The sequence below is a fragment of the Nematolebias whitei genome, chromosome 22 (genome assembly GCF_014905685.2).
Source record: "Nematolebias whitei isolate Nwh7 chromosome 22, NemWhi1, whole genome shotgun sequence".
Taxonomy (NCBI): Eukaryota; Metazoa; Chordata; class Actinopteri; order Cyprinodontiformes; family Rivulidae; genus Nematolebias; species Nematolebias whitei.
Window position 1 is genome coordinate 4,175,014 of NC_056519.1, and position 24,938 is coordinate 4,199,951.

General features: G+C 42.3%; 2 protein-coding genes and 3 non-coding genes across 5 annotated transcripts in view; 4 read left to right on the plus strand and 1 right to left on the minus strand.

Annotated features, from left to right (window-relative positions):
* Nucleotides 1-3,222: 3,222 nt before the first annotated feature.
* mapk11 (mitogen-activated protein kinase 11) lies at nt 3,223-13,793 on the minus strand. Its single transcript, XM_037696264.1, has 12 exons — nt 13,635-13,793; nt 7,421-7,550; nt 7,265-7,323; nt 6,972-7,083; nt 6,213-6,242; nt 6,012-6,059; nt 5,814-5,928; nt 5,657-5,728; nt 5,407-5,486; nt 5,157-5,235; nt 3,705-3,878; nt 3,223-3,319 (listed from the first exon to the last, which is right to left on the minus strand). Exons 1-12 carry the CDS (start codon nt 13,745-13,747, stop codon nt 3,246-3,248), a joined length of 1,086 nt encoding a protein of 361 aa, XP_037552192.1. The 5' UTR covers nt 13,748-13,793; the 3' UTR covers nt 3,223-3,245.
* Nucleotides 13,794-14,400: 607 nt separating this feature from the next.
* trnal-cag lies at nt 14,401-14,483 on the plus strand. Its single transcript has one exon. It is a non-coding gene; the product is annotated as a tRNA-Leu (tRNA).
* An 832-nt stretch (nt 14,484-15,315) lies between these two features.
* On the plus strand, nt 15,316-15,398 carry trnal-cag. The gene has a single exon. It is a non-coding gene; the product is annotated as a tRNA-Leu (tRNA).
* Nucleotides 15,399-16,387: 989 nt separating this feature from the next.
* Nucleotides 16,388-16,470, plus strand: trnal-cag. The gene has a single exon. It is a non-coding gene; the product is annotated as a tRNA-Leu (tRNA).
* Nucleotides 16,471-16,798: 328 nt separating this feature from the next.
* Nucleotides 16,799-24,938, plus strand: part of LOC119428455 (FYVE, RhoGEF and PH domain-containing protein 4) — a 20,901-nt gene continuing 12,761 nt past the window's right edge. Inside the window, exons 1-5 of the mRNA XM_037696136.1 lie at nt 16,799-17,052; nt 20,080-20,171; nt 20,654-21,182; nt 21,255-21,660; nt 24,428-24,573. Of these exons, the coding sequence (XP_037552064.1) occupies nt 16,895-17,052; nt 20,080-20,171; nt 20,654-21,182; nt 21,255-21,660; nt 24,428-24,573 (1,331 nt within the window). The 5' untranslated portion in view covers nt 16,799-16,894. The remainder of the gene's footprint in view (nt 17,053-20,079; nt 20,172-20,653; nt 21,183-21,254; nt 21,661-24,427; nt 24,574-24,938) is intronic.

Consider the following 24,938-nt stretch of genomic DNA (forward strand, 5'->3'; position numbering starts at 1 on the left):
GCGGTACATTTGTGTCACAATATAGGGTCAGTTAGGCAAGAATATATATATATCCTGAATTCTTGCCTGTCTGCCTGCACCAATGGGTTCACCAGCACCAGCCTTTTGTGACACTAGCAAGGGTAACTTCAGAGCTAGTTTAGGTAACATGTGGGCGGTACATTTGTGTCACAATATAGGGTCAGTTAGGCAAATTTATAAACTTAGAACAATTATACAAATACTTTTACCTCCTAGCATTTGTTTAAATACAATCCAGATGAATTGTTAAAACATCTGTAGCTCTCAGTCATGAATTATAGCCCATGTCTGTCCCTACAGAACCTCAATGACCTTCACAAGGCAAGGTCAGTGAACAAGGCCAGGCTGATTCTGGCAGATCCTGATCATCCACTTCATGGTGAGTTCAGTTTGCTTCCATCTGGACGCAGGTATCTGCAGCCCAGATATAGGACGAACAGACTGAAAAACTCATTCATCCCTGTAACAATCAGGCTTTTCATCAAACAGTCATAATTTCTACACTATGGATGTTTTGTGTGCCTACTGACTGAGACAAATTGTCCCTCGGGGATAATAAAGATTCTTGAACTTGAACTTGTTGGCTTGTGATAAAAATGTTAACTGTTAAGTTAAAGCTTTTACATAAAATGAAAGGTCACACAAATTTAAACAAAAAAATTCCGGTTAGTGTTAGCAAATCTCAATCTTAACTTTTTATAACCCAAATTGCCGTTAGTGTTAATAAATCTCAATCTAACGGTTTATATGACCTACGTTAAATTTCAATAAGCATTAACAAATCTCAAGCTAATTCTTTACTACACCTATGTTAGCATTAGCCAATGTTAAGCTAACATGTTATTACACTTAAAAGCTAACATGTTATTACACTTATATTAGCATTAGTAAATCTCAAGCTAACATGTTATTACACATGTTAGCATTAGTAAATCTCAAGCTAACATGTTATTACACATATGTTAGCATTAGCGAATGTTAAGCCAACACTTTATTACACCCATATTAGCATTTTCAAATCGCAAGCTAACACTTTATTGAACATGTTTGGCAGAAATTGCTGGAATGTAACTTTTCTCTTTTAAAACTGTAGGTAAGAAATACCATGGCACGATTAGTGACATTTAGATTAATTTGGAGCTCTGTCTGTAAAATTACAGGATAACCTACTACTGTGCTATTTCAGAATGCACTCTGGGTGACATTTACCATTTTGTTCTTCCTATTTTTGACGTTTTGAATGATCTCCAGTAGTAGTTAGTAATCCAACTGGATTAACTGTACCTCAGCAAAGATTTGCATCACTAAAACCCCAATAGCCTACGTGATATGAATGACACATATGCAAGGAAGTGAGTCGTTTGCTGTGAAAATATGCATATGTACTCAGCTCATGCTCATTATACAAATGTTATATATGGATAGCAGTTGTGTTACCTGATTATGGGTAATAATAGGGCACCAAGCTACAGCATTGATGAAACACAGAATTTCAATTAAAGAAAAATTTCCACTGCTTTGATGATGCTTTCATCAATTAACATCTACCCTGATATTTGTCAAGCATTTGGGACCCTAAAGAAAATTATTAGCAACATAAACTAATGAGTTTCACAGTTGCAGCCAAACATGGCTGCTTTGTGTGACTGAGGTCATGACGTCACTACTCCAGGTATTTTTTTAAACAGACAATTGCTGTTGCAAATATGCCTCTTGTCCAAATGCAAGCAGTATTTCTGAAGGGAATTTTCAAAATTCAGAATGTGGCGTAGCTTAGGTATGAAGATTTGGCCGTAGGTCGACTTGACCAGCACTGTTCCTAGAGAGATGGCGCATCACTTATGTCCCACAAAACCACAACAATGAAGCTGTTTTGACTTTTTTTTAACTGACTTTATCTTGTTCTGAGCATATTTCATGCTCAGTTTTGGTAGATGGCTACAAAAGTACGGTGCAGAAGAAGGGTGAATTGACCAACACCCTTACTAGAGATATGGAGCTTTACACTTGAACAGTGTCAAGGAATAAAACAAGCTACAATTGTTTTTAAATAATTTTTAGCAATGCTAAAAGTGTTCTTAAGTCTTAAAACCTTTGTCACACACTGGCAGCATGGATATCTTATCTTTTTGTTTAAATCCCACTTGTTACGGTCTTGCTAGTTTATTATTGTTTTTATTTTTATTTTGAGAAAACAAATGAATTCAAAAAATAGGTTGAGTAGCGCTGACATGATCTCCAAAGCCTGTGGCGTTTGACTAGTTGTTGCTTGGATAGACCTACAAATTGCATAACATTGTTTTTAATCATGTATTGTTTAAAAACCCTTTGGGAACCATTTCTAACAGTCAAAGATATTCCCTAGTCATTGTAAACACATACATGAGCAGCAAAAGGGAAAGAAAAAGAGGAAACGTATAGGAGCGCTGCCAAATCCGACAACAACAGAAATTATATATGAGAAGTGTGTAAACACACAACTGCTGCACAGTTGCCATTTCAAGCTTTTGGAATGTATAATGTACTTTCCTAATAATCAGCACAGTTTGTGTTTACTATTACACAAGCAGGAAATGAAGAGCAGTAGCTTGATTTGTCCAGAAATTTAAAGAACTGTTGAAAAACTGACGAAAAGTTGCTAACGCTCTCTTCAAACCTCAGTCTGATTTAATACTAATGATGCAATATGGATATTAGTGATTACAATACAGTACCGGTTATACGCCATGACTTTAAAATGTTCCTTAACCATGCAACAGTGGAATGCAGGCAGCCTTTAAACATGGATTCCTTACGTGAAAGTATTGACTGTTTATGGTATTAATGGGGGATGAACAACATCCCTGTTGTTACTTTGGGAATCCTAGTGAGGTTTTATTTCTTTTTTAAATACCCTTCTATTGATTTGTAAACACTGTTCAGTTAGTTGCTTCCTTATACGACTCTTTGCCTCTTCTTCGCTCCTTGACACTGAACGGTTCCTCGCTTCACTTTCTGTTTGCAAAAACGGGAAGCAACTTTCTGCACCGGAGAAGTCCTCCAGTTTGGATTCTAAAATGCTCCCTGTATATTGATCCCACAGAGACCATCATCCCCTGCTCCTCAGTTTGATCCGTGTTGAGTAACACAAGTCACGTCCTTTTACTTGCTTTTCCGAAGTCCATTCTCGGTTAAAAAAATTTGGTCCTTTTCCAGGTGGAGGACGAGGTGGAGCTAAGAGACGCTTACTGCTCCACCTGAAGGCTATCAGTCTTGCTGCCGGGCGCTTTAAAGCTTTTTACCTCTTCAAATACCAACTCTGTGGAAAAACAGGTGCAACAAGAGAGAGAAATCCTCTTAGAAAATCCTGAGAAAAGTTTATAGAGAAGAGGCTACAAGAAAAACAGACATATGGTACCTACTGGGCAGGTACCGGAAAAGTACCTGGTACTTACTAGGTACAAACATTGTATGTACCTGAGCCTAACTGGGTACATACCGGTACTTATCAGATCCATACAGGTTCTGTACATTCTTGATTTCTACCCATTAAGTTCCTGATATGTAGCAGGTTTTATTATGTAATGCTACCCTGGTTATTTTATTTTACCGACAAAGACCATAGATTAAATATGACTCTGCTCTTACCTGTTTTAAATCTTAATCTGATCAAATCTAAAACAACAACAATGACCAAGCTTTACCTTTCCATTCTTCTAGAGTTCGGTCTTTGCTTTCCAGTGTTTGGTCGTAAGGCGGCGCCTCTGGCTCGTCATCTGGATCGTGGTACTGTGAGAAGTAAGGGTGGGACAGAGCCTCGCTGGCCGAGATCCTTTCATCACAGTCCAGAACCAGCATGCGCTTCAAGAGATCAACCGCTACCAGGGAGACAGAAATAAACAGAAGGTGCCGATAAGGGCTTGGATATGGAAGAGCTGGAAACGAGTTTCAGTGCAGGAGCCTAAACCTCCAATTGCATTCACATCTGCTGTTTGAAGAGAACAACTTTAGACTGTTGTGTGTGGTTTTTTGTTAAGTTGGAGATGAAATATTACTTCTGTGAGAAACAACCATATTACTTACATTTCCTTGTCATATCTAAGGCTCTAACATATGGGTTTTGGGTAGACGTGACTCTAAGCAAAGTTTCTCTGGGGCAGTCTACTGTCTCACTGTTCTATACGTTGCCATCTTTGTTGGCATACTTTGAAATAGTTTTGATGTGGGTCAAAAAGTAAAGTAAGATGGAGGTAAAGTTTTGTTATCTACACAACAAACATTCCCGTTATATGTATTCCGTATGTACCTGTTAGAAAAGTCACATCTACAGCGCAAACATAGAGTACGCTATGTTGACATGGCATAACCATCTTGCTTTTGTTGGTGTGGCGTCTTGTTTGGACATTGTTGCAGTGCATCTGTGGAGTTAGGCAGTTCTTCCATGAATACGGTTTGTGATAATTTCCAAACTACAGCCTTTTGTCAGCATCTAACCATTGTCTCACCCACAATCTTCTTGCTAGTATTCTCTGTTGCTCTACTCTGACATATCTTATCTGGCAGTTTGTCTTTTCTCTGCAAGTCCAAATCAAACCCACAACAACTTACACATCACCTTCTTCCAGGTCCATGTTTGCAGAGTAAAGAACAAGTAGAACATATTGGTCTTACATCAGGTCAGTAACGCAACAGGTACTTAGAAAATGCCATGTAGACATTGTTTGTACTCTTTCAACGTCACACATACTCCAAAATGCAATATCTAGGAAGCCGCAACCACATGACACTATGAACATCGTATTTATGTGGTATATACACCAAGAACCCAAAGGAATACACTGCTAATGTGCAGCTATAACGAAGCGATAAAGAAACGCAAGCAAAGGGTAGAATGATACAAGTACACAACATAAAGAAACTGCAGATGATTAGCATAGCATACCATGAGATTGTGAGATTGGTATTGTCGGGTCACTGTTATTCAACTTTTGGTATTATCGTGTGTATGTTTTTGGAAATCGCTACGTGGGCTAGGATTCAGAAAAAGGCGATGTTGTGACGCAGATCTCTTACAGCCACCTATCTTAAAACAGTGGTGCAAATACAGATAAAAGGTTAGACAGGAGTGTTGATCTGAGTTGTGATGGGTCTCTCACCTAGTGGGTTTGCTCCTCTGAAGATTTTCTCCAGGTCTTGCGGAGGCATGAAGGGCAGAGACTGGATATACTTCTGGGCCTACCAATACAGACCAGCATTCAGATCGCAGGTCTGAGTAATCAATCCCCCTTACCACTCACATGTATTGACTATTCAATCAAAAACCATGTCAACAGAATGACTAATCAATCACTAGTGTTAGCACAGGAGTTCATTTTCACATTCTCAACCCCGTCTTTTTTGTCTCACGTGTTCGGAGCAGATCTTTTTTAACATGTCTGGTGTCGGAGTCCCAACCACCTCCATGATTCTCTTCAGCTGGTCAATATCTTGGAGCAGGGAGAGTTAAGGCCCCTCAAAGGATAAGCTTGCACGGTGTGACTCATACAGGATCTCAACACAAGCTGAGACTGAAAAGCTTTTTATTTGTTTAAAAAAAAAATCACGAGTTTCGAAACACAAAGATGAGTAAATCTAATTTTATGATGATAAAGGATACAGTCATTGCCGGGAAAAAGGACTTTTCCCTTCAGCAGCTCTCCCATAATGCAACCAACTGACCAGATATCAACTGGAACAGAAACAATGAGCTTTATTTGGTTCATCTCAGTGAGTTTGCTGCGTACAAAAAGCCCTGTAATTGTATTTTATCTCACCATTCTGATTGTAGTGCATCCAGTTCAGCATGATCTCTGGCGCTCGATACCAGCGGGTCGCCACGTATCCCGTCATCTCATCATCTGTCTGTCTGGCTAAGCCAAAATCAAGAATCTGTTGGGAACAAAGATCATTTCTTTCTGCAAGCTGATGGAAGAAAAGTGGGGCTTGTAGGTTAAATAGCAGATTACGCGTACCCTCAGCTCACAGTCTTCATTCACAGCCACATTACTGGGCTTTAGGTCCTAAAACAGACATGGACATGAAAAAAAAATGCACAAGAACTGTGTCTTAAAATCAAACCTGCAAGTTGTAAAACTCAAAAATTGAACAAGAAAACTATATGTGTTATTTGTGTGTTTAAAACCATCCAGTATTTTCTGAAACTTGGCACTCACTCTGTGGATCAGTCCTGCTGAATGGATGTACTGTTCACCATCCGATGGGGTAGGGTGGGAGGCCAAGGGGAGGAGAGGACATAAAGGAGACGGAGGTCAAGAGAGCAGCTCACCACATTAGCTCCTGCCTAAAGCGAGACGGCTTTTGTTTGCTTCGTGATGAGGCCTAACAGCAGCTGGACTGGGTCACCAACTTTCAGACAAAGGCAGTTTTTCCATTGTCAAGTCTCACCACCACTTGCTTTGACTCTGCTCGGGTCTACGGTGGTTTACGGTATAACTTGGGTGCCGCCTCAACGTGGGAAGGATCGTCAAAACCTGGCTGCCAGAAACTTCCATTTGGTCTAGTTTGATCCGGTGGGATCACCCAACGGAAAGACTTTGAAGCCGAGCTGACCCGAGTACAGCTGAGTCAAGGACAGATTCCCTGAGAAACCATTAGTGTGAACGCTGAGTCAGTTTTCCCCTTTCAGTTTTTTTGTACAGTTTTGCAATCAAGCTACTTTTGCATACTTGAAGGTATTTTATTCATTCATAAAACAAAAATGTTCATCTCGATCAAGATTAGAATGCTATGACGTGCCTCTGCTTCTGTTCGGCTTCTTTTAACAACTCAGCTTTTGCTTCTTTGCCCAATTTAACCAAACTCGTTCAGTACTGAGCACGCTCCTTTCCTGCGGTTCGTTATACTTGTCCCTGACAAACATCTGAGAGTATATTTTATTTTCAAGTTATCTAAACACGGTAGATTATATTTACCTTGAGGCCACGGAGAAGCTGGTAGATTAAGAACTGCACGTGTTCATCCGACAACCTCTGAAACTTCACAATGTTGTTAAGGTCTGCACCCATCAAATTAGTCACCAGATAGCTGAAACAAAAGAAAATAGCCAAGAGAAGAAGCGTTCGGTTATAAAAGACCTGTTCAAGCTGCCATGGCAACCGTCAGACATCTCTGCAAGGCTTCCATCCCTCCCGAGTCACCACCTGGTGTCCATCTGCATGCCCCCGTAACACCAGTGATCAATTAACAAACACCAAATGAGATTTACAGTTCGTTGAAGTCTTCCAGCGATGCAGCAGGCGTGAAGACGTCCAGCAGCCCGATCACCTGCAGAGACGGAGACGAGACACAAGCAGAGCCGATCGATAACAGAGCGGAAACGTGCGGAGAGCTGCATGGCTGTCTTGCTTTTTTATATACTAACGTTCTCGTGTTTCATGTGCTTGAGGAGCCGGAGTTCCCGGTACGAGCGTCGACTGTGGATCAGAGACTGAAAAGGTCTGGAGAGCTTCTTCACCGCAATCTTTTGCCTGAGGACGACGTCGTAAGCTGAACTGGACAAGGAAACGAGAGAAAAATCAGAGGCCACGAACTCCTTAAAGACAGTTTTAAACTGAGCTCGTCCTGTGCTGAGAAATAACCGAGTTGTACCTGTTTTGGTCGGACGCTGAATGTAACGTTGCGCACAATCTCCGTTAATATCAAACCACCAGATGTCAGAACCTGCATTGGTCTTTCAATTGACTGAGTTACAGCCAAACTGAGCTGTATAACATATTGTAAATAGCTGTTTTGTGCATAAGACTCAACTTTTAACACACCAAAATAAAGCTGTTTTATACTAAGAGCAGCCATCTTCGGTTGTCTCCACCGTTTAATGCTAACATAAGAGCACTCCGGTCAACCAACCAGTTTCTCTTAGACGTCCCCAGGTCCAACCTGGAATTCGGAGGTGATCAGGCTTTTGCAGTTGCTGCTCCAAAATTGTGGACTCATTTAACCGATCATTTAAACACAGCAAAGACTTGAGACTTTTAAACCTTTGCTCAAGACCCATTTTCTTTGTCCCCCATCGTTAAGAGGGTAATTGGAACTGTCCGTCCATTTCTTGGTCTGTCCATCTGTCTCGTGAGATTGATAACTTGAAAAATAGATGAGCTACTGGCTTCCATTTAGGTGTGTGGCTGCATCTAGACATAAGAAAGTTCTCTGTCGAAAATTAAGTTTCCACGTCAAAATCCAAGATGGCCACCACCATACATATATGTAAACTGGGCACCTGTGAGGAAACTATGCTTTCTAGTTTTTATATTGCTTAAAAGCGTACTTTCCTAAATAATTGAGACGGTCAAAAAATAATCTATGGGGGTCAAGGCCACCATTGGCCACCCTTTGGCTCCGCCATTGTGTCTGGTGGTGAATAAAACAGCTCCCTCCGCTCGTCAGGATTGGTCTCTGCGCCGCCTCAGACAAACAACAACAAAACCTGCCTCTGTTCTTCTACTGTTTACTTCATTCCCGTTTAATTACAGTCCAGAAAAACACTCATCTCAAAACCAACAAACATTCACTATTCAAACCCCTCAGCGACGGGGGACATCGGCCGCATCGTACGGCTTGTCTTCTTGATGTTTGATCCAGGCAGAGTTGGATGGTTTTCATGTCGTGTTACTGTATTTTAATTTGAACTTTCTTGTGTTTCCTTGGCGACACAATAAATCTTGTACTTGTTATTTTGATTTGAATAAATTGCTAAGCACTTTGGTCAACTTCTGTTAACTCTCAGCTACTAACCCTCAAAATTGTAGCACAATATCTAAAAGTTGTAGACGTTTTTTTGGGGAGCTAACGTCTATTAGCTATGGAGGCCATCTTGAATTGGGCTGACTCCAGAAGTTGACCAGTTGTTGTCAGGATCCAGAGCTTTCATTGTCTAATTTTGTGTTTATTTGTCCGTTCACTCCTTGGTGCCAGCAGCTTCTGTCCCACTCATCTCTAGGCTTAAGTCGTTGGTTCGGCTCCGGCTCGAAGGACCATAGTGTTGGATAAAAACATCCTTTCATTATCTACTAACATAAAAAGAGCCACACACGACAGGAGAATATCTTTTTAACCCAGTTTACTTGCAAGGGCCAGTTCACACAGGCTTACACAGATGTTTCATTGAAGCCCCGGTCACGAAATCTGCACCGGACAGTGTGCGAGGATTGTTTTTATAATGTTTACCAGCCCTCACAGACTGTCACTGATGACCTCGGCCTCCCAGCTGTATCAAATCAGTTCCTCTCGCAGAGAACTCTCTGACCTCACACACCTGGTTCAACATTAATTTAACATTAGTTAGTGATAAACATCCTTGACCTTGACCACAGTTCCCCTGACACCTTCTCTTCCACCTCAGCCTTTATATTCTGCCATTGTGTTGTGCTTTACGCCATGTCCAGGTCTCCTCCGAGTCTCCTCGAGCTGCCACGTCAGCCTTTTTCTTTTTTCTTAAGTTTTATTTGAGTTCCTGGATCTTAGCCTACAACCTGACAGTTGTGGACGGAGCGTCTGATGCCAGGGTTCTGAGATTTTCATTCGAATTGGTTCTCGAGCTATTTTAAAAAACTTGTTTGAGAGTTGAAGGAACAAAAGGAACGTGGGTGTCGCGTATTGTGAAAGAGCCGGCGGTTTTGTTTTTTTTCTCATCTCGGCTCCTTTGAAATGTAAATGCCACTCCAGACACCGAGAGCCGAGCTTCTTTTCAAGCCTGCCATCGAATAAGAGAAGTCTAACGCAGCCGTCGGAAAGTGGAACGCACAAACGGGAAGGAAGCGAGGAGAGAATGGAGAAACGCTGCAAACGTTCAGAAAAAGAAGTGAAACAAAGACGTCAGTATAGATATTTCAGGCAGGCTGCTAAACCACAAATTAGGACGAGGCTTTACTTAAACAAACAAACACAAAAAATATATATATAAATAAATAATAAAACAGTTAAACTTTCAGATACTGAGATGAAATTTGGTGTGGTAGTAGCTGAGGGTCAATCACAACACATATTCTGAGCACTAAAAGATTGCACGAGATTTTTGGAATATATTTTGCATTCTGTTAGCAAAATGTCTCATGAACCAACGGATGGATTTGATAAAGCTTTCTGGATGTGCATGTACAACGGATTAAATTTTGGCGCCAACCTAATTTAAAATGGCCGCCACAGCTAAACGTCATCGAACACAAAATTCGCTGTAGCTCGGTCCCTTCTATAGATACTGAGCTAAGATTTGGTGTGGTGGTAGCTGAGACTGCCCTCCAACACGTACTCTGAGCTTTAACAGCTCGCACAAGCAGCGATATTTGGTGTTTTCCTTTTGATTCTAATTAACAACACGAAGCGTTTAGCTCACAGCGGCCACCGGATGATCCTGTGAGGATCTGCGTTTCTTTTTTACTTTAACTTCCTGTTTACGTATCAGTTTTCAGCATGAAGTCACAAATATCTAGTGCTGAATAATTCATCGGGGAAAACTATTTTTATACACGTCGCGCAAGCTCATCTTTAAATTTGATACATTTTGCGTCTAATAATAAAGTTTTGTTCGATCCGTATGGAAGAAGGTAACACGTTTTGATCTGTTTCAACTATTTAAAAAAAAATTCAAAGTGTTGTTCTTTTGTTAGCTGTTACATTTGCTTCAGTTTATATCAGCTTTAATTTTACTCCATATTTTTTGTGCTTCTTCCATCGTCTTTCTGCTACTTTCAGCTTGTTATTTCCCTTTCGGTTTATTTCTGCAAGTTTCACTATTTCAGCTACTATATAGCTGTTTTTATGCTCAAGCTTTTGCCTAATTCCACATTTTTTTGCATTAATTTAAACTTTTTCGGCCTAATTCAGCAAAAATGTGCTCTCTCAACTCCCCTTCTTGTATTTTCCAGCTTCTTTCTGCTTTTTTAACTACTTTTAAACTTTTTTTGTATTGTTGCTAATTTTAGCTGTTTTCAGATAATTTCCACTTTGTTGTGCTCATTTCTGCTTCTTTCAGCTTAACTGAGCAAATGTGTTCGTTTTGCTTTCTTCTGCTAATTTAAGCATGTTCTACCTTTTCAGCTACCTTTTTAGCATTTATAAGCTAATTTCAGCTGTTTTCAGATGTATTCAAGATTTTCGTGGTTATTTCTGCTACTCTCAGTTTAATTACCCTTTTTCTGCTAATTTCAGCTTCTTTCAGCTTTTTTCTGCTAGTTTTAGCTTCTTCTGCTATTTCAACTACTATTTAGCTGTTTTTGTGCTAAATTGAGCTTTTTCATCTAATTCCACATTTTTTGAGCTCCTTCCACTTTCTTCTGGTAGTTTAAGCTTCTTCCTGCCTTTTCAGCTAGTTTTCAGCTATGTTTTGCTAATTTCAGCTTTTTTAGCTAATTTCAAAATTTTTCCGCTTATTTGAACCTAATCGAGCAAATACGTGTTCGTTCTGCTTCCTTCTGCTAATTTAGGCTTGTTCTTCCACTTCAGCTACATTTCAGCATGTTGTATTTTTAGCTAATTTCAGCTGTTTTTCAGCAAGTTATTCAGCAATAAGTTTTCACACTGCATTTTTGCAGGAAATATAAATATTTATGTTGCATAAATAAGCAATGAAGCTAGCATTCCTTGAAGGAATATGTTGCCCGTCGTCTTGCACGTTTGAGTTTTATAAATAAATCTCCTGCGATCTGTTGGCGCTCAATGTATGTGTTGAAGATGACTCTCAGCTACTACCAAACCGAATTTTAGCTCGATATCTGTCAGTTTGGCTGATTTACAGCCATTTTGGTGTTTGATAATGCTAATTAGCTGTGGAGGAATATGCTAGGAAACTTTGGCTACTCTGAGCGGTGTTTTAAAAACGAAAGACGATAATCGGGCCTTACAGACGAGATCGGGTCATAAGCGCTCAGTGAGCAGGCGAAGGTAGGTGCGGCTGAGCAGCACAAACAACGTCTAAATCAACCCTCAGAGTGAAACTCACAATATATATATTTTTTTTTACTTCAGACACTCAAAACCTAGCTTTTAAACTAGCCTTTTGTCTTTTTTAGCTTTTAGCTAATGTTTTGTAGCTTTTAGATAACATTTTGTAGCTTTTAGCTGGCGTTTTACTATTTCTAGATTTTAAATAGGGCTTCGGCTTTTAGTGTTCTGACTGTTTTAGCTTTTGGCTAGCGTTTGATATTTTTAGCTTTTAGCTAGCCTTTTGCTGCTTTGAGCTAGCTTTTTGCTAGTTGTAGCTATCGTTTTTAGCTATTTTAAGCTTCTAACCTTTGCTAGAATTAGATTTAAGCTAGCACTTTACTACTTGTAGATTTTAGTCAGTGTTTTGCTACTTTTGTAATTTGTATAATATTTGCTTATAGCTTTTAGCTAGTATTTTGGTCCTTTTAGCTTTAAGCTTGTGTTCTTTTAATTTTAGCTTTGAGCTAGTTAGCAAGTGCACTTATCCATGCTCAGACTGGTTGCTAGCTTGTCAACCCCTCTGCTTCTCTAAACTGAGATTATTCAAAGTGTTATCTGCAACAGGTAAGATGCTGATTTAACCCCAAATTAAAATGTCCAAACCGGTGGTTCCCAACCCTAGTCCTTGAGGAACACCATCCTGCATGTTTTAGGTGTTTCCCTTTTCCAACACACGTGATTCAGTGATTTAATTACTTCCTGATGTTCTGCAGAAGCCTGGTAATAACCAGTAAATAAAATCAGGTGTCAGAGCAGAGAAACATGCTGCATGGTGTTCCTCAAGGACCAGGGTTGGGCACCGGCTGGTCCAAATTATCTCCACGTTAAAGGAAGTTTCAATGGATCTTTAACGTCCTCAGAAAAATATTAAATTAAACGTAAAGCAGCTTATCCAGTTTGAAGGAGTTTACTCCGGTAGTTTTCCAGACATGTAATTATAAAACGCGGGTCTGCGCTCAACGTAAACAAAGGCTGTAAAACTGTAAAACTGCGCAGGTCCTCAAGTCGCACGTCGTTAACTTTAAGCTGTTTTCAGTCACTTTGGCTGTTTCTCTAAACAGGAAGTAGTTTGCTCTTATATTCTGAGTTCGCGACCACTTTACTCGTAGATGCGAATCAAAACACCGTACGGGTTTTTATTTATTTTATTTTACTCGGTCTGATTTTGTTCCTTTGCCACGAGCACAAACAAACAACAACAAACATGTAAAGACATTTTCTTTGCACGTTTCTCCGGTAACCGGATGCTGATGATTAGCTTTGAGTGCAGGTTAACTCGTCGCCATGGTAACGGCATCCTATTGATGCAGACGTGAGGAAAATAAATCTGGGGTGATGATGATGATGAAGAGGAGGAGGAAGATGATGATGAAGCTGAGCTGTGGGTGCAGACAGCCAGTAATTATATTCCGATTTGGGTCGAGCTGGGTGAGGTTCCGGTCCTGATGCTGTCTTTCACCCACCAGGCTCTAGCGCGTGATGCGGGAGCACGAGCCCCGCAGAGCTGCGTGCGGTTTGTCTCCAACCCGCCGGAAGTGGAGACAGTAAACCGCAAAGTGTCCCTTTAAAGACGCCTCTCCTCATCATCTTCATCATCCTCAGTTCATGTCAGCTCGGCTCGTGCGCAGCCTCGCCCCTGCGCGTGCACGCACACTCACCACACAGAGCCGTAAGCCCCGGAGCCCACCGGCGTCAGGTTCTGGTACCGCTCCGGAACCTCCCACACCGTCTTGTTCAGCTCCTGCCGGTAGAACCCGGGTCTGCCGGACATGCTTCCGGGCCGCGCAGCGGAAAAATAAACAAACAATAAAGGAGGAAAAGAAACAAAAGGCGGAAGTGAGAAGCAGCAGCTGCCGGAGCTGCAGCCACACCGACCGAACCGGACAGTCTGAGCCCCCCCCCCCGGGACCCCCCCCCCCCCCCCACCACCACCACCACCCGCAGGGGCTTGATGGGAAAAAAACTTCTCATTACATAATACACATAAATATAAAATACTGCACTGTAACTAACATGATCCGACGTTTTACTGTATTTTAAATAATATTGTAATAAACAGCACTTTGTGTTTTTATGCATGACATCACAATCTAACATGTTACATTCGATTTAATTATCTTTTATTTCATTATCATTATATCATATGATATTATAATTAATATATTCATTTTGCTTTAATTTTGCTCCTAATATTTTTTTTTTGTTTTGTTTTATTTTTTTGGGGGGGAGAAAATGGTTTAATCGCCTCTTTTGTCTGAATTTTACACTGAAAACTCATAAGGTTAAAGTAATAAAATGACGTCATGTTAATATAAATGTATAGAAATATGATTAAATTATTCAAAATAAATAATTTTCCACTCGCGCGATCCTTTCAGTGTCACAATAAAAGCTTTATAGTTGGTCTACTGACACTTATTTGTAGTCAGGATGGCCGAGCGGTCTAAGGCGCTGCGTTCAGGTCGCAATCTCCCCTGGAGGCGTGGGTTCGAATCCCACTTCTGACATAACCTTTTCCTCAAACAGGAATCCCAACTTTGTGCCACTCAACTGTCTTCAATCTACGAAGTACGAAAAGGTTGGTAAGATAGTAAAAAAAAAAAAAAATTACCCATCCACCGGATGTGCAGTTACAGAACGAGTCCACCAGAGGGCGGCAGAGAGCTCCTCAGATCAGGCTCCTCAGAAGAAATACCATCTTGAAGCTGTAAAAAAAAAAAACATTTAACAAAAAGGCCACTTAAAGAACAAACATTTTATCCGGAACAGTAAATAAATATTTCCATTCTTAAACGTTTTTTTAAGTAGCTAAATAAAATAAATAAATGTTAAGCTGTTTTAGACGTAAATCATGCTGATGATCGATTTTTATACATTTTGGTCAAATGTTATTGTAATTGAATTGGCTCCAAAAGCAAATCAGTTGTGGATGTGCATCCAAAGATTATTTCCTAAAAAGTTTTGTTAAAATTTGACTTCAGGTTGATGAGATATTTTGCTAACAGACGGGCAAAGATGACTATAAAGAAGTAAACAGTAACATTTTAAATGAAGGCGTAGAGCAATGTGTTAGTGCTCAGATTTTTCATTAGAGATCAGTCTCAGCTACTACCACACCAAGTCTTAAGTCTGTATCTTTAAAATTGACGGAATTATCCCAATTATTGTGTTTTTCAAACTCATCCAGCTGTGGCGGCCATCTTGAATCAGAGTGCCTCCAACAGGTGAACATCTGTAGCTGCACATTCAGTTATCACCGTCTGAGACCCACATCAGAATCAGTCCAGCAGGAGGTGAGATATTTTGCTAACAGATATGACGAGTGAGCGGTCATCAGAAGTCAGGATGGCCGAGCGGTCTAAGGCGCTGCGTTCAGGTCGCAGTCTCCCCTGGAGGCGTGGGTTCGAATCCCACTTCTGACAAGAACCTTTTCCTTCAAAGAGAAACCCCAACTTTGTGCAGCTCCACTGACTTGAACCTAAAAAGTACGAGAAGTTGATAAGATAGTAAAAAAAATAAAATTAAATAAATAATTAAAATTTAAAGCTAGCCGGAAGTGCAGTTACATATATATTCCACCAGAGGGAGGCAGAGAGCTCAAAGATGAGGTTTTTCAGAAGAAAGAAAGCTTGATGCTGTAAGAAAAAAAGAAAAACATTTAACAAAAAGTCCACTTAAAGAACAAACATTTTATCCAGAACAGTAAATAAATATTTCCACTCTTAAATGTTTTTCAGTAGCTAAATAAATGTTAAGCTGTTTTAGACATAAATCATGCTCATGATCGAATTTTACACATTTTGGTCAAATGTTAAACATGATCTCGCATCATCCGTCAGCGCTCAGAGTCAGCGTTTTGTATGACTCTCAGCTACTACCACAACAAACTTTAGCTCAACACCTGTTCATTTGACAGAGTTGCAGCTGTTTTAATGTTTCCTTGTTTCAGTTGGCTGTGGCAGCCATCTTTAATTGAGTTGGCTCCAAAAGCAAATCAGTTGTGGATGTGCATCCAAAGATTATTCCAAAAAAGTTTTGTTAAAATTTGACTTCAGGTTGATGAGATATTTTGCTAACAGACGGGCAAAGATTACTATAAAGAGGAAAAAGCAATAATTTAAATGAAAGCGCAGAGCAATGTGTTAGTGCTCAGATTTTGCATTAGAGATCAGTCTCAGCTACTACCACACCAAGTCTTAAGTCTGTATCTTTAAAATTGACGGAATTATCCCAATTATTGCCTTTTTCAAACTCATCCAGCTGTGGCGGCCATCTTGATTCAGAGTGCCTCCAACAGGTGAACAGCTGTATCTGCACATTCAGAGATCACCGTCTGAGACCCACATCAGAATCAGTCCAGCAGGAGGTGAGATATTTTGCTAACAGATATGACAAGTGAGGGTCAACAGAAGTCAGGATGGCCGAGCGGTCTAAGGCGCTGCGTTCAGGTCGCAGTCTCCCCTGGAGGCGTGGGTTCGAATCCCACTTCTGACATTCAAATTTTTCTTCATGAAAATTCTCATCTTTGTTCAACATTTCAACCTGTTCTTTTTTCCCCGCCTCCAGCAGGTGCCAAAGAGCGCGTGAGATTCAATGTTTCCAGGTGCGCTTACAGCCCGCGTCCACCAGGGGGCAGCAAAGCCCGTCAATACAGTCGCTTGTTTAGGATTTACAAACACATTTAGAGGCTTTTCCACTTTGAATCCACCGGAAATGTTTTCCTCTTTGACTACAAGTCACGAGGGAGTCTTAACTGATCCGTGGGGGGGGGGGGGGGGGGGAGTCGATTTAAAGCTAAAGGGCGGGGCTTGTATGAACAGGTGGCTCTGATTGAGCAGGTGAGCAGAGCCTGGCTTAGAGAGGCGCGAGGGTCTCATCCAACAAACCAGAGGATTCTTTCAAAAACGAAGAAGAGAGGATGTTTGACCTGAAGAAGAAGAACAGTTTGACTCTGAGGAGCAGCCGCCACGAGGTGGAGGAGTTCAGGCGCGTGGCGGTCAAACGGAGAGACAAGGCTGCTGTCCCAGGTGAGCTTCATCCACCTGCTTCACCTGGAACCAATCAAAGATGGCCACTGTGGGAAACAGCACAGACAGGATGAACTGAGGCTCGTGACTCCGTTTTTGTGCAAAAATGTGCATTAAATGAGCTGATGTTGCACATCTGTTGCACACCTGGGGTTTGCACCTGCAAAAGATGAATGGAGCAGAATAAGCTGAAATAAGCAGAGGCTGAATAGAGCACAGAAAATATGGGATTTGCAAGAATAAAACCACTAAAATGAGCAGAAAACAGGTGAAATTAACAAAAACAGTTACTGAAAAAGCTAAAAAAAAAATAAACCAACAGAAAGATGCTGAAAGGAGCGTGAAACCAGAACAGGTGAATAAAAAAAATAAAAAAAAGACAGGAAAAAGGCTAAAAAGTAGCTGAAATTAAAAAAAGCTAAAATTTACACAATCTGAGAAAAGCTGAAATGAGCAGTAAAAAGTTTCACACGGCACAGGATGTTTAACGGATGTGAAGAAGCTGAATATCAAAAATAATAAATGACAAGAAAACCAGAAGTCTCAGCAGGAACGTCCTGAATGAGCCGAACGTTTGATCCATCGTTTGTTCAATTAGCACAAACACAGAACCTTAAAAACAAACAAAAAAACTGATCTGAACAGAGAATGTAACGATAAACTTTGATTTGTGCTCAGAAATCCAACAAATATAAAGTTGAATGAGTTTAACATTAAAGTTTTAAAGTCTGTTTATCTTTAAAATCAGTTTGAGCACCTCTTGTTTTAGACGGCGCTGCTTGTCCTGCGTTAACCTTAACTTTAGGAAACGAGCTTTTCTCACATCCACGTCGTTTATTTTTACATTGTGCAGTTTATGGTCATTCAGAATGCTCAGCTCCGTCCATCCATCCATCCGTCCATCCATCCATCCGTCCATTCGTCCATGCGTGTCATGGGTCTTCCCCAGGGTCTCCTCCCAGTTGGACATGCATGAAGCACCTCCCTAGGGAGGCGCCCATGGAGCATCCTTCCCACAGGTGAGGGTAGGAACGTAGACCCACCAGTAAACGGAGAGCACTGCCTGCTCTGCTCCCTCTTCACCACAACGGACCGGCACAGAGTCCGCAATACTGCAGATGCTGCACCAACCCTTCTGCCAATCTCACGCTCCGTTCTCATGAACAAAACCCCGAGATACTTGGAACTCCTCCCCTTGAGGCAGAACCCGAAGAGAGCAATCCACCCTTTTCCAGGTGAGGACCACGACCTCAGATTTGGAGTTGCTGGTTCTCATCCCGGCTGTGAAACCGCTCCAGTGAGAGCTGGAGATCACGGCACGATGACGCCGACAGGACCACGTCGTCTGCAAAGAGCAGAGATGGACTCCCTCCGCCTCCTGGCTGCACCGAGTTCAATTCTCTCCATCAAAGTTCTGAACAGACCCGGTGACAACGGGTCGCCCGGGTGGAGTCAACTCCCACCCTGAAGGGTCCGACTTACTGCTGGCAGTGAGAACCAAACTCTCACACCGCAGGGACCAAACGGCCCGAAGCAACTGGCCCCCATTCCCATTCACCCCCCACAGTGCACCCTGAGGAACACCGTCCACAAAACGCATGTAGACTAGACGCGCAAACTCCCATGACCCCTCGAGGACCATAGTGAGGGTAAAGAGCTGGTCCAGTCTTCCACGTTCGACCAACGATCGGACTCGCTTCACCCGTTCTTCATGAATCCTTCAGGGCGACGCAACTTTTCCACAACTTCCAGAAGTTCATTTATCCCAGAACTGGTTTTCTTGCGTTTACACTTTAAACGTTGGAACGGTTCAGATTATTTCCAGTTTACGATAATCTCCATTTCGGAGAAGGACGGGCGAAGGACGCTGTACCGTTGTAGCTAAAAGAGAATTTAAACGTTGAAAATGATAAAAGCTGAATCTTTATTAAAAAGCAGACGACTAAAGTGTCCGTTTGGAATTTATAAAACATAGATTATATTTTGACCTGCGTTATTCTGTTGGATTAGATTTAAACTCCCGCTGCTCCTCAATGAGGCACTTTGATTTTTTTTTTTTCGTCTTCCACCAAAACACGACCGAACCGTTACGTTTGTTTTAAGAATCGGGTCATTTGGGTCCGACTCTTTGGGGTTTATTTTTAATGTCGGGCGCAGCGAGTGCTCCGGTCCAGTCGGGTGAAGGTCGGCGTCTTTGCAGAAGTGGGGGGAAAAAGCAGAAGCTTCGCGTTGAGAAATCAGGATTCGGCTCGTCTCCGTCACACGAACCGGCATCACCGAGCGATCGGACGTGAAGCAGGAAGGAAAAGACTCGCCGAACCCGCCGACGGCCGCACGCTTGTGCAAATCTGAGAAATGTTCAAAGTACGCAATAGTTTTTTTGGTTGGAGTTTGCGGACGTTCAGCTCCGGTGTTTTACGGTAGATTTAAAAACGTGAGGCCGGAGGAGTTTTCAGCTGAAGTTTGGGCTCAAGATTTTAGCTGCTAATCGTTTCGTCGTCTAATTTTAGCTCAGTTCGGCGCTCGAACATGTTGGTAAGCTGCGGCGACCAGCTTGAATCTGCTCGTGATGAGTTTGAATAAATACGCAATCGTCAGTTGTAAAGACGCTGACCTGGTGTGGCTGCAGCTCAGATCTGTCTGTTAGCAAAATATCTCATGAACCACTGGATGGATTTTAATGAAACTTCCAGTAGCAAATATTTAATGTTCTCCTACAACTGTTTAATTTTTGAAGTTGATGCAATTCAAAATGGCCGCCACAGCCAGCTGAGTCTATAAGACACAAAAATGGCTGTAGCTCAGTCAGTTGTGCAGATATTTAGTTAAAATTTGTTGTGGTAGTAGCTGAGAGTCTTCCACAACACTTACTCTGAGGGCTAATCTTGGTTACTTAAAAAGTTTGACCCAAACGGTTACAACTAAACGTAGCCGAAGATGATTTCAATACAAAACTCGTGACATGAAAAGCGCTGTTACTAAATCGGTTTAAGATCTACAACTCGTGGAGAAGCACTCGCCCGTTTGGGTTTGCAGCACGAATGAGTCTGACCCGTTTGTTTTTAGATGCGAGCAGCTGCAGCCACGCTTCTGCAACAAAACCAAACCCCAAACCTGCAGAGGACGACGGCGAAACGAGCCCGGCTAGGAAATCATCCGTAAAACCAGGTAGGTGGAGAAACGAGAGACAGGCGTAAATATTAGTTTTACCTGTGTCTGTTAGCAAAATATCTCATGAACTGCTGGATGTATTTTAATGAAACGTTCAGGAAATAATCACTGGACGTGAATCTACAGCTGATTAAATCATGGAGTCGACTTTATTCAAGATGGCCGCCACAGCTAAGCAAAGTTGTCAAATGCAAAAATGGTTGTAACTCGGTCAGCTTTTTAGCTATCGAGCTAAAGTTTAGCGTGGTAGTAGCTGAGAGTGATCCCTAACTTGTACTGCAAGGGCTAACCGCTCATTTTAAATCTTCACCATTAATTACATCCGTCTGTTAGCATAATATCTTATGTAGAGCTACAGAGTCAACCTGATTCAAGATGGCCGCCATAGTTGGCAAAAATAAATTCTATGGTTGGACTAAAATGTGGTGTGGTGGTTGCAGAGAGTCCTCCTGAAGACATTTTCCCTTTTTCTTTAATAGAGGCTCCAACAGCGAGTCCACAGGAGTCGGACCCGGATCAAACCAGCAGCCGCACCTCAGGAAAACCTCTGCAGGTTAACGGCACGGTCCAAGATCTGAGTCCGAGCAGGAGCCTCGGCGGCTCCGCTTCCTGCGCCAACGTAGCGCAGAATCTCCGTGGTCCTCCGAGTCTGGTTCGAGGTGGGCGAGCGTCTCTGGGAGCCCTCAGCCCCGCCGGTTCTGCTCATGGGGCTTCAAAGCTTTCAGGACCTTCAACTTCAGGCAGGAGGAGCTTCCAGGTCCGTAGTCCCCTAAGAGGAGGAGGCCTCAGTCCTGCCAAGCTGTCCCCGAGAAACCACAACCCTCTGATGGGCAAGCTGCGAACCCCGAGCCCGGTTCAGAAGAGAGCGGGCCGCTACAGCCCGGCCAGGACCTCCAGATCCTGGCTGGGGCCGCAACGAGTCCCGAGCGAGGCGATTGAAGAACCGGAGAGGAGAGCGGAGAAGTCTCTGAGCGTGCCCAATCTGATCGTCTCCGTGGACGAGTGCAGGTAGGATCTTCTGTTAGCAAAATATTTTGTGAACCGCTGGGCAGTTCCACTGAATCTGGACTTGTTGCCCAGACTTCCTGTGGGAAAAGTTCAAAGTTCTCTGAAGCCGCTGCGGTCCACCGGCTCTGACGAACCGGACGATATCGTGACGATGCCAGATGAGTCTGGGCCCGACGACGGACTTCCTTTGAGCAACGGGTCAGAACTTTCCCCAGGACAAAGGAACCGCGCCGATCCAGAAGAAGGCGTGACGCCTAAAGGACCTGGGTCCAGGTTCAGATGCGAGTGGACCAAAGCGAGTCCGGAGAAGATCGCCGAGGCGTCCCGAGTGGAGGAAAACGAGGAGGAGGTGGAGACGAGCCAAGGAGGTGGAAGCGAGCCCAAAGAAGGAGGCACGGAGCAGAAGTTGTTCAAGATAGCCAACGAGCTCCTGCAGACCGAGAGGGCCTACGTGGCTCGTCTGCACCTTCTGGACCAGGTCTGTGTGGCTCCTTCACAAAAACACTGAAGTGCAAAATAAAAAAATAAAACAAAGTTCTGACATGGAAGGCGCTCGTTACGTAAGAACGGTTCGTCTCGTCAAACGCTGCCGTTTGAAACTTTTTACTTTTCCACATTCTGAAACGTGGGTCTGCGCTCAACGTAAACAAAAACACTCGTCTCTGCACGTCTAACGAACCCGAGAGACAAACGTTGACCGGCGCTGACCTACTTTCTGCCACTACGATAGAAATGTTTTTGTTTTTGCGCGTAAACAAGCGGCACGCTGACGTCCTGTTACGGAGGGGTTTGAGTAGTCGGTGTTCGTAGTTTTCCAGTAGAGTGTTTTTCTGGACTGGAACTGAACTGGGAATGTAAGTCAACCTGTTTAAGGTACTCCAGTGAGGGGGAGTTAGACTGTGGAGGCGAACAGAGGAAGTTTTATTTGTCTGAGGCAGCGCAGAGTGAGTGAACACACCAGGTGCAGTGGAGGAGCTAAGGGGGGGCCAATGGTGGCCTCGGACCCACCACGACCATCCCGATCATAAAAAAACAAAAAACAAAACACTTTTTTAAACAGTAGGAAAACATAAAAGCAGTTTCCTCAAATGATGGGGTGGCTAGTGTCCACTAATAGCAGAACTAACTACGTTTAGCGGATTTGCATTTACTCCTGCTTAATTTAAATCTTGTAAATTTAAGTCCGCCAATTTATTTATCTTCTTATAACGGTAAAATCCATCCATCAACTTTACCCGCTTCTTCCTTTTCAAGTCGCAGGGGTCACTGGTGTCCATGTCCAGCCATCCCTGTGTGAGGGACACCCTGGACAGGTCTCCAGTCCATCACAGGGACACATGGAGACAAACAACCATTCACTCTCTCTCTCACCTAGGGACAATTTAGAGTTACCAATCAGTCTAACATGCATGTTTTTGGTCTGTGGGAGGAAACCGGAGTACCTGGAGAAACCCCACGCATGCACGGAGCTCAGAAAGTACAGTGGTGATTTTCACAGAACTATGCTTATTATATGCAGACCTAAGCAAAGCTAAGCACCACCCGGTGATGTCACCCCCCTCGCAGTGCTTTTCCCTCTCGTATCTACCACAAACAGTCTCTGACTCATGGTGTGAGGTTACAGCCTAAAATAGACTTTAACATAAACACCAAGCCAAAACAGCAAAATAACATGAAAAATGCATTTTCACTCTCAGAAACATCGTAAACCGTCAGAAACGTTGCACACATTATTCCTACCCAGCATGCTTTGCAACGCGCACACTGCCTCTGGGACATGACTCTCTCACATCTTTACTTTATTACATACAGATTTATTACAGAGAGAATATGGATGACACACTTTGTTTATAAAAGTAGTTAACCACAAAGAGGATCGCCATTTAAATGACACGAGAGAGATGTCCGACACACCTTGAATGCATCACTCTGCTTCAGCACAGCAGAGTTCTGCTCCGCCTCTTCGGTTCTGATGGACCAGATTAATTTCTGAAGGCTCACTTCTGAACGGATGCTTGTGATTTGTGAACCGTTTTGAGTCGTGTTCACTTACAATATTATCACATTACAGTCTTACAGTGTCGGCAGCAGCGGATGATTTAAAGTTAGCTCTTTAGCGTTAGCTTCCACCAATTAAAAAAATATATATATTTAGTGGTTTAGCGTTAGCGAAGCTAATTTTTAGTTATCGAATTAGCAGGTAGCGAAGCTAACTGTTTGATTAGCTGTGCCCACCATTGTGTGCATGCATATATAATTACTAATGGTGGCCATCTTGGATTTTGACTTGGCAACCCAATATTTCAAAGAAACCTTCCTTAGACCTAGCTGCAGTCAGACCACAAAGGAAGTTAGCACGTTGCTGCTTATTCAAGTTATCCAGCTCACGTTTACATGCATATGGTGGCAGCCATCTTGGATTTCGATTTGTCAACACAGTTTTTGAAGGAACTCTTTCTTACTCCACGACGCAGCCACACACTAAATTGCGAGTCTGAACCACAATTTTGTTTCAAGCGATCGCGCTCGTATCATTCACAGAGAATATTTCCAATTCCTCTTTTTTGCTCAGACCAATCTAGGGGATCAAGGCCACCACTGGCCACCCCCTGGCTCCACCACTGCACCTTGTGAATAAAATTTCTCCCTCCACTCGCCAGGATCCGTCACTCTGCGTTGCCTCGGACAAGAAACAAAAAACGCCTCCCTCTGTTCTTCTCAGTGCAACTCCATCCCTATCCATCAAAAACATTCAGGTTTACTTACATCCTCATCTCATCTTGTAAACTACAAACATGCACTATTTAAATATGTCAGCGTTCATAACTTTGCAGTGAATAACATAATTTTACTTGAAAACCTTGGATATGCGTGTATATACGTTTAACATTTACAAGAATAAGCATTAAAAAAAAATCTGATTTAATACAAAAACCAAACTAAATCTCTCGTCTCAATTTTTCTCATTTATAATTTAATCCTAGTAAACATTTTGTTTCCAAAATGTAGGCCTTAACTCTTAATTTTGTAAGATTACAGTATCTGAGAATACCTTGTAGATTTATGGATCAATCATAATTAACGTAAACATGACGATGTTTGAAATTGTGAGGTCTTTCTTTATATTAAGCCCCGCCCACAAGCTCCTTTTTATTCTTTTATCAGCAGTGGTCCTCTAATGTCGTTTAAAACCCTTTTATTCTGTTTGTTGGGACGTTTATTTGTCTCTCTAACTTCCTCCTCAGGTGTTCTGTTCTCGTCTGACACAAGAGGCCGATCGAGGCTCGTTTCCTGCCGACGTCATCAAAAATATCTTCTCCAACACTTCCTCCATCTACTCCTTCCACAGCCAGTTTCTGCTCCCTGACCTGGAAAACTGCATCTGCAACTGGTCTGACTCTCACTTCCTGTTTGAAAATTGACTTCCTGCCTGTCGGGGTGGAAGAAGACCTCGGCAGCAGACCAACAACTTATGATAGAATTGATTTTGTTTTCATTTAGAGAGATCACGTTTTCTGTAAAAACACTGCGTGGGCGCTGAATGACCGCTGAAATTAGTTTTACAATAAGTTGGTAAAGTTAAAACGAGCAGAAGTTAAAACCATCAAAACTATAGCTAAAAGCTAAAGTGAGCTCTGCTGCAGTTATGAGCTAAAGTGAGCTGCTGCAGCTATGAGCTAAAGTGAGCTCTGCTGCAGCTATGAGCTAAAGTGAGCTCTGCTGCAGCTATGAGCTAAAGTGAGCTCTGCTGCAGCT

Bases quoted from the DNA above. Each gene is read 5' to 3' on its own strand.
- mapk11 (XM_037696264.1), bottom strand. From the start codon at position 13,747: ATGTCCGGCAGACCCGGGTTCTACCGGCAGGAGCTGAACAAGACGGTG. The intron at 6,243-6,971 runs GTAAATATAATC...GATGGTGAACAG, and splicing joins AGCTTCTCCGTGGCCTCAAG to TACATCCATTCAGCAGGACT. The intron at 6,060-6,212 runs GTGAGTGCCAAG...TGTCTGTTTTAG, and splicing joins CAGCAGGACTGATCCACAGA to GACCTAAAGCCCAGTAATGT.